This window comes from Mus pahari, chromosome 1, assembly GCF_900095145.1.
Source record: "Mus pahari chromosome 1, PAHARI_EIJ_v1.1, whole genome shotgun sequence".
In the NCBI taxonomy this organism is placed as follows: Eukaryota; Metazoa; Chordata; class Mammalia; order Rodentia; family Muridae; genus Mus; species Mus pahari.
In genome coordinates, this window is record NC_034590.1 from 70,309,352 (window position 1) to 70,320,754 (window position 11,403).

Below are 11,403 nucleotides of genomic sequence, written 5' to 3' on the forward strand. Positions count from 1 at the left end.
CTCACCTCATTCACGCTATAGCTGTTCGAAAGTTTTGATTTTAGCATCAAAACCTAATAGTTCCAAGGAAGAATATAGTATTGAAAACAATCACAGGCAGGTGGATCCGAGTTGCTGGCCAGTCATGTACCACCCCGACCAAGTGCCTACAAGACCTCATTATTGATCTCATGCTAAGAGCAACCTTATTTCTAGCATGTTCCATGTTCAAGTCCAGTGTTCTGGTTTTTCCTTCCCAGCCCCGAGATGCCTGCTGGCTATAGAGGTAAGATTCCCCACTTGGAGCTCTATAGCAATAGTGCCACCTCCTGGGAAAGAAGCAAACACCATCTCACAAGCTGAACTTTGACGTGCCACACCAGACTCAACTGAGCATACTCAAAGGCCTTGCTTTTGCGGCCCCAAAACAGTAGGGTGAAGGTACCATTTCAAAGCTACTGATGCCACATGGATGCCAGCTAGTTTTGCCTTTCTGTTCCTAGACAGGCCCTCAGTAGTACTTGTTTGCGACCTCCATCTGGCCTCCCCAGATCCCCTGGGACTGGAGTTTCAGATGTGTGTGAACATCAATCACATGGTGCTAGGGATCCAACTTGGATGAAGTCTCACAAAACACTCTACCAGAGCCCAGTAAATAATTAGCTGTGCCAGTGTCTACAGACCTCAGATGTCAATAATTGTCTGTATACTCAACCAGATGGAGGTTGCACACTTTATTCATAATACCCTGAGGCAGAGGCCAGCCAGGGCTACATATTAACACTCTAACCAAACAGAAAAGAATTCCCGAGCTAACAGTCATTCCCCATAAAATACACTAACAGTAAATGCTTCCAAAATGAATTTTCCAAAATAATGCTGAGCATAGGACTTAGAAATAAATGGATCCTTAGAAATATATAGGCAGTCTGGCGTGGTGGTGCACGCCTTTAATCCCAGCACTCGAGAGGCAGAGGCAGGTGGATTTCTGAGTTCGAGGCCAGCCTGGTCTACAAAGTGAGTTCCAGGACATCCAGGGCTATACAGAGAAACCCTGTCTTGAAAAAACAAAAACAAAAAAAGAAAGAAAAAAAACCTATAGACAGGCTTTCCATTTCAAACTCCCAAGCTCAAATGGCAGCAGAAACTCTTTATCTTGGGATTGAGACTAAAACAGTATAGCATGGCAACACAGCCGATCCACTCTCTCCTGCAGGGGTGTGTGCATGACAAACCAGCCACAAGCTCTCATAGGAATCTGCTGGGCCATCTGCTTTCATTCTTGGGGGGGGGGGACCACTCCAGGCCAGAGACAGACACAGACACAGCTGTCTGACTACGTCTTATGTCTGCTCACTACACCCAAGGACCTGGGTCCCATCCAGAGCACCAAAACCAAACAGCTCTTCCAACCCCAGTTGTCCACCAGAGTCAGGATACTGCCCCGTGGCCAACTTCATGGACCCATGACTTCTCTGGTCACCTCTGCTCAAGCCCTCCGGCTTAAACCAACAGAATAGCATCACTCCATAGGCAACATAACTCAGCTGAACCCTGGACAATCCAGTCAGGCCTTATGTTCAAGATTTTATTAAATGTCTTTACAAGATAACATCCAGCCTCCAGATGCAGTTGCCAAGACCCTGAAACCAAATAAAATAATAATGGTAAGTAAGAGAAATGCTCCATTTACCACATTCCCACTAGGCCTGCCTGCCTTAACACATCCCAGCACGAAGGCTTGACACTACTTCACACAGCTGCACAATGCCCACAGAGGAGCAAAGGCATCGAACTAAGTGGGTGGTTTACTCACTGACCAACCTGTGGGTCAGTCAACCAGACACCACATCCTAACTTGTATTCTCCCACATTAAGCTAAAAGAACCCTATTCACACACTGAAACATCAGGAAAGGCCAGTAAAAGCACAGTGGCCTGAGAAGGTCACCGCAGACATACCTGTTATGCTGTAGGCACTGGCTGGGGCATGGCCGGTGGCTCTGGCTTCCCACCCTTCTGTTCAGAGATGGGGGTCGTGGGCAGGATTTCATCTTTAGGTTCCACGATGCTCACATGATCAGGCAGAGGCTTCTTGGGACCAATCTTACCACTGGGGTCCCAGGGCAGCATGATCTTCACTTTGATGCCCAACACACCTAGAAGACGCATGCCAGGGTAAGGACTGGGGCTGGCGTTTGCCCACCACAGAGCACGGTGGGGAAAGCATCTCTTTAGAAGCACTGAGCTCTGGTCCCTTCTCAGACAAATGCCTCTAAATCAATCAGTGTGCAGGACACTTTTGCCAAGGGAACCATGTGCAGCACCACAGAACATGGCACTGACAGGGACCAAGAGCAAGATGTGGCCGTTCTGACTCGTCATCGTGTCATCACTGAAGGGCACAGAAGGCTATGTCTAACAACTGATCTGACCATTTCAGCAATGCTACTTTTCCCAGCCCCTGAAGTGAATCCACAACTCCTGAACACTAGTCTATAGAAATGCTACTCTCTGCCCTAGGCATTCCTAGCTACCCAGTGCTTGGACGGACACAGCTACTCACCCTGTCTGAGGAGCACATGGCGCACAGCAGTGTCTACGTAGTAGTTAACAGGGTCTCCGCTGTGAATCATCAGACCATCCACAAACTTCATGGACTTGGCCCTCTGTCCTCGGAGCTTCCCAGACACCACAACCTCGCAGCCTTTGGCCCCACTCTCCATAATGAACCGCAGCACGCCATAGCAGGCCCTTTGGAAGACAAGATTCATCTGGTATTACCAAAGACACAACCTGCCTGTCCGTCCCACCAAGTCTGGTTTTCACAGTAACAACGCTCCAATGATAAGACACAAGAAACAACCAGTCACACCAGAACAGCAACTCACTGACCAAATGCTTTCCAGCCTTGGCCTGCACATTAGAAGCACCTCTAGAAAAATCTTATACCCCCATGCCCAGGCCCTTCTCTAAGCCAGTTATCCGGGCTGGCCAAGCTCAGAGGTATGTTTTCACAACTCTTACTAGTTAATCTATCACCATGCAGCATGCACATGCTGTGACTGCACGGAGGCCAGGAGACAACTATGGAGTCTTGTTTCCTTCTTCCTTCAGACACCAAACTCAGGCTGTCAGGCTTGCTTACCTTTGTCTGGTGGCCAAGGACCTTTGCATGAACTGTCTTTGCTATCAGGACAAGGTCTCACTATAGTCCTGGCCTGTCTAGAGCTTGCAGAAGATCCACCAGCCTGTCTTGGGTGTCATGGATTAAAGGTGTGCAATACCACAAGCCACACCTGGCAGGAATGGGCATTTTTAAAAAGTGCTTCCTGGGTGGCTCCCAGGTACCACCTTGGTTGAGAAGCACGCAAAAAGCTCCTAAGTGCAGGTCATGGGAAGTGCCCCTCCACCTCCAGAATCCATCCCACCAGCAAACCTAAGCACTAATAGCACCAAAAAAACCTTTAGCTTATATACAACAGTAGAAGTTAGGAGTGGTGGCGCACACCTTTTAACCCCAGCACTAGGGAGGCAGAGGAAGGAGGATCTGGGTTCGAGGAGAGCCTAGCCTAAGGTCACACAGAGAAATAAAATACTGTTAAAGCCAGGTGTGGTGGCATACACCCTTAATTTCAGCAGGCAACCTGATTTGGAGTTCAGCTAGACTTCAGTGAGACCCAGACTCTCAACAAAGAAGCAAATTGGCCTTTTCAACATCTAATCCTTATAACAAAGGCAATTTTTCAAACAATATTAGACCATTTACCTGATTTTTGCATCACTTCTCAGTGCCATACAACTTACAGGAAACATATTTTTTTGGAGACAGGGCCTCCCCTAAGAACCGCTGTCTCTCACAGTGAATGCATTAGTAGAGCTGCATGAGCTTGTTTTGAAACCTGCGCTCTAAAGCTTCGTCTCCCACGCAGATAGCCATCCCAGGTGCAGTGGCAGGAAGGATGCCTTCCTGCTCACCTAGCAAGGGTCCTTGCTAAACCTCACAAAGCAGCCCCCCTCCCTGTATGCGTCTATCTACTCGGTTCATTCTCAGCATATCCACAGCATTCCCCCGTCACAGCACTGTCCATTCTTTAGGGGCTCATCCTGCAACCCAGGCTGGTCCTCCCAGTACTGGCATACAGGCATGTGTCACCAACACTAGGCCCTTCGTCCACCAGCCTACAGCCTAGTTAGCCTGACAGTTCAGTGGGGCACAGGCTACCTTACTATCATACCACCAGAGACTAGATGATCTTGTCAATCAAGCTATTTGCTAAGAAAAACGTTAGCACACACTGATCCACAGCGGGGCATGACCATCAAGCCTCAGGACACTCACCTTCGAACCGCAAGCCCCCCTAGGAGTTTGTAGCGTAGAGACTCTGCCTGGGCAATGGCACACAGACCTCTTGTGGCCACTTTTTCTGCATAAAGCTTTAAAGAAAGCAAAAGCACATTCGCGTTACTCACCAATCTTCAATTAAGCCATTGCAATATCCCTTAGATACTGAACTATTTCCACTGCCCACACAAGGCTAAATCGCCCTTCTACTCTGGCTCCTCAGAACCACAGTAAGGATAGCCAACCCACCTGTGCATCATTTCTACATTTGACCACCAGAATATATCCCCGTAAACTTAAATCATACTGTTTGTGGTTTAAGACAGGGTCTCACTACAGCAGCCCTGACTAGCTCTGCACCACCATCATCCATCCTGCCTTCTGGGTGACAGGATAAGATATGGTCATTGTCTACCATCCATGGCAATCGCTCTGCTTTTAAGGAAATTTTGGCGCATCAAGTACCTGTGACATTCACTGGCCACATCAGGTTTTCAGAAGTACCATTCTATAGCAGAAGCCACGTCCTAAATCAGTCTAAAACCCCTGGGGAATGCAGCAGGGGAACTCACCTCTACGCTGCCTTCAGGAAAGCCAAAGCGCTTCTGGACAACTGCAGTCAACTCTCTGATCCGACGACCCTTCTCCCCAAGAACATTCTGTGTTCTGTAGAGGGGAAAAGTTAAAATTTACTCAAAATTCCACCTGCCACCCACCACAAGGCTAGCATACACGTTAAATGGAAGGTAAATTCTTTTCAAATGCAGTTCTAAGAAAGCAGTTACACAGGAGCTTACACAGCATCTCAGTACACACAGTATATACGGGTGATAATCAATGGTATTTTTTACCTGGTGGCTAAAATAATGATTTCTGTTCTGGTTGGTGTAACTCGGACTTCAACTCCAGAGTAGCCATCTTCAGCCAGCTCCCGAGTGAGAAACTCATTCAGTTCAGCTTTGAAGATGCCATCAGCTACAAACTAAACCAAAGAAACAAGTTACCTCTGAGGTTAAGAGGCCTGATTAGTCAGAGCAAGCCCAGTGGCCCTACAGGAAAGCAGCAGCCCTTCTCAGACAAATGCCTCTAGTCATCTTTAGGACGTTTCTTGGACCGCAGCGCTCACAGCTGTGCCACAGAACGCAGCACAGCGAGGCACAGTGGACAAAGACAACACCTCCTAGTCAGACTCGTCATCACCTCTTCATCGAAGGGCTGGCTCTACGACGTAATCTACACCCAAAAGACAAAAAGAAAAATCTGTCCCCAAGTAGCCCGTGTACAGCTGGGGCTGGAAGTGGTACCTGGGATAGGAGAGGAATCCTAACTCAAAACAGCACGGTGGACAACAGCTTTATCATCTGTGTGCATAAGCACAAGTCACAGACCATCTATTTCTAAGCCTGACAACTTGCACTTTTCCCCCGTGGAATGCTGCTGCTCCAGGTCCCGAGTGAACACGGCAACAGTCGGGAGGCTTTCAACTATGGCCCCTTGCAGGATGACACGAACAAGACAAGGGACTGCTAAACTTCACTTACTCAAGAAACACGCCCTCTAAGTGTGCCACAGGATCACTATCATGGAGATCAAGAAACAGTCAAAGGTGTCTAGTCCGGAACTGGAGGCGCCCGGTGTTCGAGTCGGTCCAAACCCGAGGAGCTTGTCCCTCCCTTGCCCAGACACACAGCACTCGCCCGGCTCCGGCCCAGCACACAATCTACGGCCATCCGAGGCTCGAGGAGACGGCAGGCGGCCCCAGCCGCTCCACAGGACTGATCACGGAGCCGCAAGCCTCCCTGGGACCTCTAGAGCCCGCGGCGGACTCCCGGGCCGGGTCCAGACGCTTACCTTCCTCTTCTTGGAAATCTGCACCGCCATCTTGCACCCGCGCGCCGCTGAAAGGAAAGGAAGTGATTCGCGGGCGGAAGTTCCTATATAGGGCGGGAGCAATGACGCCGCGTACGCGCGACGACCCTTGCAAGTGTTCATGGGAAATGGAGTTTTGCGTCTACAACGGCGTAAAAGGGAAAAAAAAAAAAAAGTATAACCTAGCAACTTGTAATGTAGGCGGAACAGGAAGTGGACATCTAATTCCGGTCTGAAAGTGATCTGTGTACCCAGCGTGGTGGAGCACGCTTGGGATTCCAGCATTAAAGAAGAAGAGGATCACAAGTTTAAGGTCATCATTGACTACATAGCGAATTCGAGACCGGCTTGGGCTTGGGCTGTATGAGCCTCCGATTCAAAAGTAAAAATGTAAATAAAAAATTGGAACAGAGCAGCCTTGAGACTAGAGGTGCAAACCACAGGCATAAGCACACACTAACAGATTTTACCACCTTCACGTCCACGCTAATGGAAACTTTCATTGAAATGTATTTAGGGGACCAGCTGGATGGCTCAATAAGTTACAGAGTAAGACAGAAAACCGTAGCTGCGTATAATATATGCAAGCATAAAACACATACGCGCACATGCACACAGATTAATATCTTTTTTTTTTTTTTTTTTTTTTTTTTTTTTTTCGAGACAGGGTTTCTCTGTATAGCTCTGGCTGTCCTGGAACTCACTTGGTAGACCAGGCTGGCCTCGAACTCAGAAATCTGCCTGCCTCTGCCTCCCGAGTGCTGGGATTAAAGGCCTGCGCCACCAGGCCCGGCTGATTAATATCTTTTAATAAAGATATTAAAAATCCTATGATATTTATTACAAAGGTAAACCCTGATCCATGAGATGGGCTTATTTGTGGGGTTTCTGGTAGTGAGCACCTCCACTAGAACCTGTGAACTTTTGCCTCGAAGCAGGGTGGAATACCAGCAGCAGGGGCTTGTCAAAGTAATAAAGCACCAAGGCTTCGGGACAGACTGTGAGTAGTATAAATCTAGGCCACAGAACCTCCCCTTCACACAGAACCTGATGTTCACACCAGCAGAAAGTTCATTGCCCAGAGGCAGAACCTGCTGACATAACTCATACTGCAGTGTGTGGCTCACTTCACACTGGAAATGGGGGAGTCTGTTTCACCCTGTATTAATCCCACAGAACAAAAGTAAAAAACATTACTTAAACTCTTTTAGATAAGCAAGTTTTATTTTCTATCAGACAGTGCTGTCTCCCTAAAACGGGGTTTTAAAGAATAACATAGAAGTGGAATTTATATAACAACATTTCTAAGACTAGGTGGTTTCCAAGGGTTGAGAGATTTCCAGGGGAATGTTGACTACACAGGGACTTGGCAGAACATCTTTTTTTTTTTTTCTTTTGGCAGAACATCTTATCAGGGTGGAAGTCAGGGTATAATGGAGTATGGAACATGTCAAATTCCAGAAAATGGGTTGACGACAGGATCAAACCCAAGTCTTACAGAAAACAGGAATGAACTTATTTTGACCTTGTAACAAGATGGTTTCTAATCATAGGATGGAGTCAGACTGGTCTGTCACCTGACAAAGCCCTTTCTCCATTTCTAGTGCACCACAGCTATGGCTGCCTTCTTATAACTATCTCCTTGTATCTGAAAACCTGTACCAGCTGCCTTGATGGCCTTGCTCAGAAAATTCAATGATGTCTCTCACACTAAAACCATGACTCGCCGGGCGTGGTGGTGCACGCCTTTAATCCCAGCACTTGGGAGGCAGAGGCAGGCAGATTTCTGAGTTCGAGGCCAGCCTGGTCTACAAAGTGAGTTCCAGGACAGCCAGGGCTATACAGAGAAACCCTGTCTCAAAAAGCCAAAATAAATAAATAAATAAATAAATAAATAAAACCATGACTCAGGGCTGGAGAGATGGCACAGTGGTTAGGAACACTGGCTTGTCTACCAGAAGACCCAGGTTTAACTCCCAGTCCTACATGGCAGCTTATAACTGTGACTCCAGTTTCAGACATGCATGCAAGCAAAACACCAGTGCGCATGAGATAAGAGTAAATACATTTTTAAAAATGACTCTGTTGTTTATACTCAGGATGTCAATACTGATGGAGGGCACCTGACCTTGAGTGCTAAGGTCACAGCGGCCAGGCTCAGTCCTAGGTAAATTCCAGAGGTTCACGGTCTTATACACTCTTTGTTTATTCATACCTGCAATAGTCCCAGAAATCCAAAACAACCTTAGTATAATCTTCATAAGTGATTTATTTACAGTGGGAGGGTGTATGTGCACAAGTGTCTGCAGGCATGTACACATGTAGAGGCCAGAAGAGGGCACCAGTGTTTTCCTCTACTGTTCTCCACATTATTATTATTGCCATTATTTGAGACAGGGTCTCAGTATGTAGATGGAGGCTGGGCTTGAACTCACCTGAGACCCACCTGTGTTCAATTCCTGAATGAATACTGTGATTAAAAGCAGGTACCACCAAACTTGGTTTTTCTCTACCACAGGGTTTTTTTTTGGCGGGGGTGGGGGGGAGACAAGGTTTCTGGCACCATTCAATAGGCTGGGCACTCCCACATCAACCACTTACTAAGAACTTATTTTACAGCCTGGATCTTATGGATCTCTCTCTCTCTCTCTCTCTCTCTCTCTCTCTCTCTCTCTCTTTGGTTTTTTGAGACAGGGTTTCTCTGTATAGCCCTGGCTGGCTGTCCTGGAACTCACTCTGTAGACCAGGGTAACCTCGAACTCAGAAATCTCCCTGCCTCTGCCTCCTGAGTGCTGGGATTAAGGGCCTGTGCCACCACTGCCCAGCGTGGAGGCATCTTCTCAGTTGAGGTTCCCTCCTTTCAGATACCTCTAGTTTGTGTGCCTAGTTGACATAAGACTAGCCAGGACACTGTTCAAAGGTGTTTTGCATCTGCATTGCTTTGTGTAAGACTCCTGAATAAGCAAACTACTTGTGTTGGTTCTTCCTGGTTGACACCTTGAGTACATCTGGAAGGAACTACAATCCAGAAATATAGGGCACACCTATGATCCAGATCTTGAGGTTGGAAGACATGGGATGACACACTTCTGATCCAGATCTTGAGGCATAGTGGCCATGTAAAGCTTAGGCCCAGGCAAGGTAGTACACACCTTTAATCCCAGGAGACTGAGGCAAGTAGATCTCTGAGTTCAAGGGCAGCGTGGAACAGAGTAAGTTCTAAATTCAGGCATGGTAGTACACACGTTTTATCTGGGTCATACCTTATGCTGGAGGCCTACGTAAGGACAATGGAAGAAGGAAGGCTCTCTCTTCCTCGCCTGTTTGCATTTGCTTGCCAGCACATCTTTTGGAACCTGCTTCTTCAGGATTCCAGCTTAGACAGAAGATTGGCTCAAACACCTAGCTGTATGGAACTGAGAAACTACCAGATTCTTAGACTTCTAGACGGCTGCCCATGGTTGGGTTAGTTGGACTGCAGACTGTAAGTCACTACAGTAAATTCCCTTAATATATAGAGACATTCCCTAACTTCTGTGACTCTACAGAACCCAGAGTAATAAGTACACTATTTCATCTGAGGTTCAACCAAAGAAGCAGGGGTGCTTGTCTAACCTGGAGGAAGATCTGCATCATGGAAGGATCATCTGTCCCCAGGAGAGCACCTAATACCCATGACCAGAAGCCACGGCATCATAGATAATCATCGATTACACTAAATTGATCAGCACTCACTCAGAGCCTCAACTTGAGTCTCTCACATAAAAAAAAAAAAAAAAAAAAAAAAAAAAAAAACCCACCAAGATACAGCATCATTGCTAAAGGACTGACACTTCTAGAGATTTATTTGTTTATTTATTTTATGTATGTGAGTACAATGTAGCTGTATAGATGCTTGTGACCCATAATGTGGTTGCTGAGAATTGAATTTAGGACCTCTGCTAGCTCCTGTCAGCCACTTTTGCTCCGGCCCTGTTCACTCTGGCCGAAAGATTTATTTATTGTTATAAATACACTGTAGTCCAGAAGAGGGCGTTAAATCTCATTACAGATAGTTGTGAGCCACCATGTGTTTGCTGGGATTTGAACTCAGGACCTCTGGAAGAGCAGTCAGTGCTCTTAACCACTGAGCCATCTCTCCAGCCCAGAACTGGCACTTCTGAGTTCCTTATTTACGGTAAAAATAAGCTCTGGGGTGTGTAAGGGTGAGGGAAGGAATGTCCTCACACTGTCAGTAGGGTATACATCGGTATAGTGGCTATTCCTGGTTGTCAACTTGACTATATTTGGAATGAACTACAATCCAGAATTGGAAGGTTCACCAGTGACCCTAATCTGGAGGCTGGAAGATAGAAGTTTCTGATCTGGATCTTGGTATGGAGATCTTGAGGCATAGTGGCTATGGATTCCAGAAGATTAAGACAGGGAGATCTCCGAATTCAAGGTCAGGTCAACTGGGATTAAAGGTGTGGTGGCACACACCTTTAATCTGGGCTACACCTTCTGCTGGAAGAAGGGACTCTCACTCTCACTCTTTCGCCTGCTTGTTGTGTGGGACTGAGCAACTACTAGATCCTTGGACTTCCATTCACAGCTACTACTGAACTACTGAACCATTGTTGGGAATTGGACTGCAGACTGTAAGTCATCAATAAATTCCTTTACTATATAGAGACTATCTATAAGTTCTGTGACTCTCGAGAACCCTGACTGATACAATCAGCATTGCCTTTTTTTGCAGGGTAGATTGAGAGTTTCCACAAAAATGTAACCCTTAGGCATCTTTTAGCCCAATTAAATAAATATATTCTGGTTTTCTCTCTCGTGATTCTTTTGCTTCCATTTCTCCAGTGCAGGGATTATTGGCAAGCACCACCAAGCCTGACTCTAAGAGCATCAAAACAAAACAAAACGAAATGAAACGAAATGAAGCAACAACAACAAAACCAGTCCTGTGCAGTTGGCAAGATGGCTCAGCTAGTAAAGGCACTTACAGTCCAGTCCTTACAACCTGGGTTCAAACCCTGGAACCTACATAAATGTGGGAGGAAAGAATTGACTCAGCACAATTGTCCTCTGATGGGTATGGCAAGTATTACAGCTACTACTATTTCTTCTTCTCCTCCTCTCCTCCTCCTCCTCCTCCTCCTCCTCCTCCTCCTCCTTCTCTCTCTCTCTTTCTCTCTCTTACACACACACACACACACACAC

The 11,403-nt window shown here is 46.8% G+C and overlaps 1 protein-coding gene and 2 non-coding genes across 3 annotated transcripts; all 3 read right to left on the minus strand.

Moving 5' to 3' along the window:
- Positions 1-1,553: 1,553 nt before the first annotated feature.
- Rps3 (ribosomal protein S3) lies at positions 1,554-6,229 on the minus strand. Its single transcript, XM_021191085.2, has 7 exons — positions 6,175-6,229; positions 5,175-5,305; positions 4,896-4,989; positions 4,321-4,415; positions 2,545-2,732; positions 1,941-2,137; positions 1,554-1,622 (listed from the first exon to the last, which is right to left on the minus strand). Exons 1-6 carry the CDS (start codon positions 6,202-6,204, stop codon positions 1,944-1,946), a joined length of 732 nt encoding a protein of 243 aa, XP_021046744.1. The 5' UTR covers positions 6,205-6,229; the 3' UTR covers positions 1,554-1,622; positions 1,941-1,943.
- LOC115062803 lies at positions 2,235-2,379 on the minus strand. The gene has a single exon (XR_003842728.1). It is a non-coding gene; the product is annotated as a small nucleolar RNA SNORD15 (small nucleolar RNA).
- On the minus strand, positions 5,391-5,536 carry LOC115062804. Its single transcript, XR_003842729.1, has one exon. It is a non-coding gene; the product is annotated as a small nucleolar RNA SNORD15 (small nucleolar RNA).
- Positions 6,230-11,403: the final 5,174 nt, after the last annotated feature.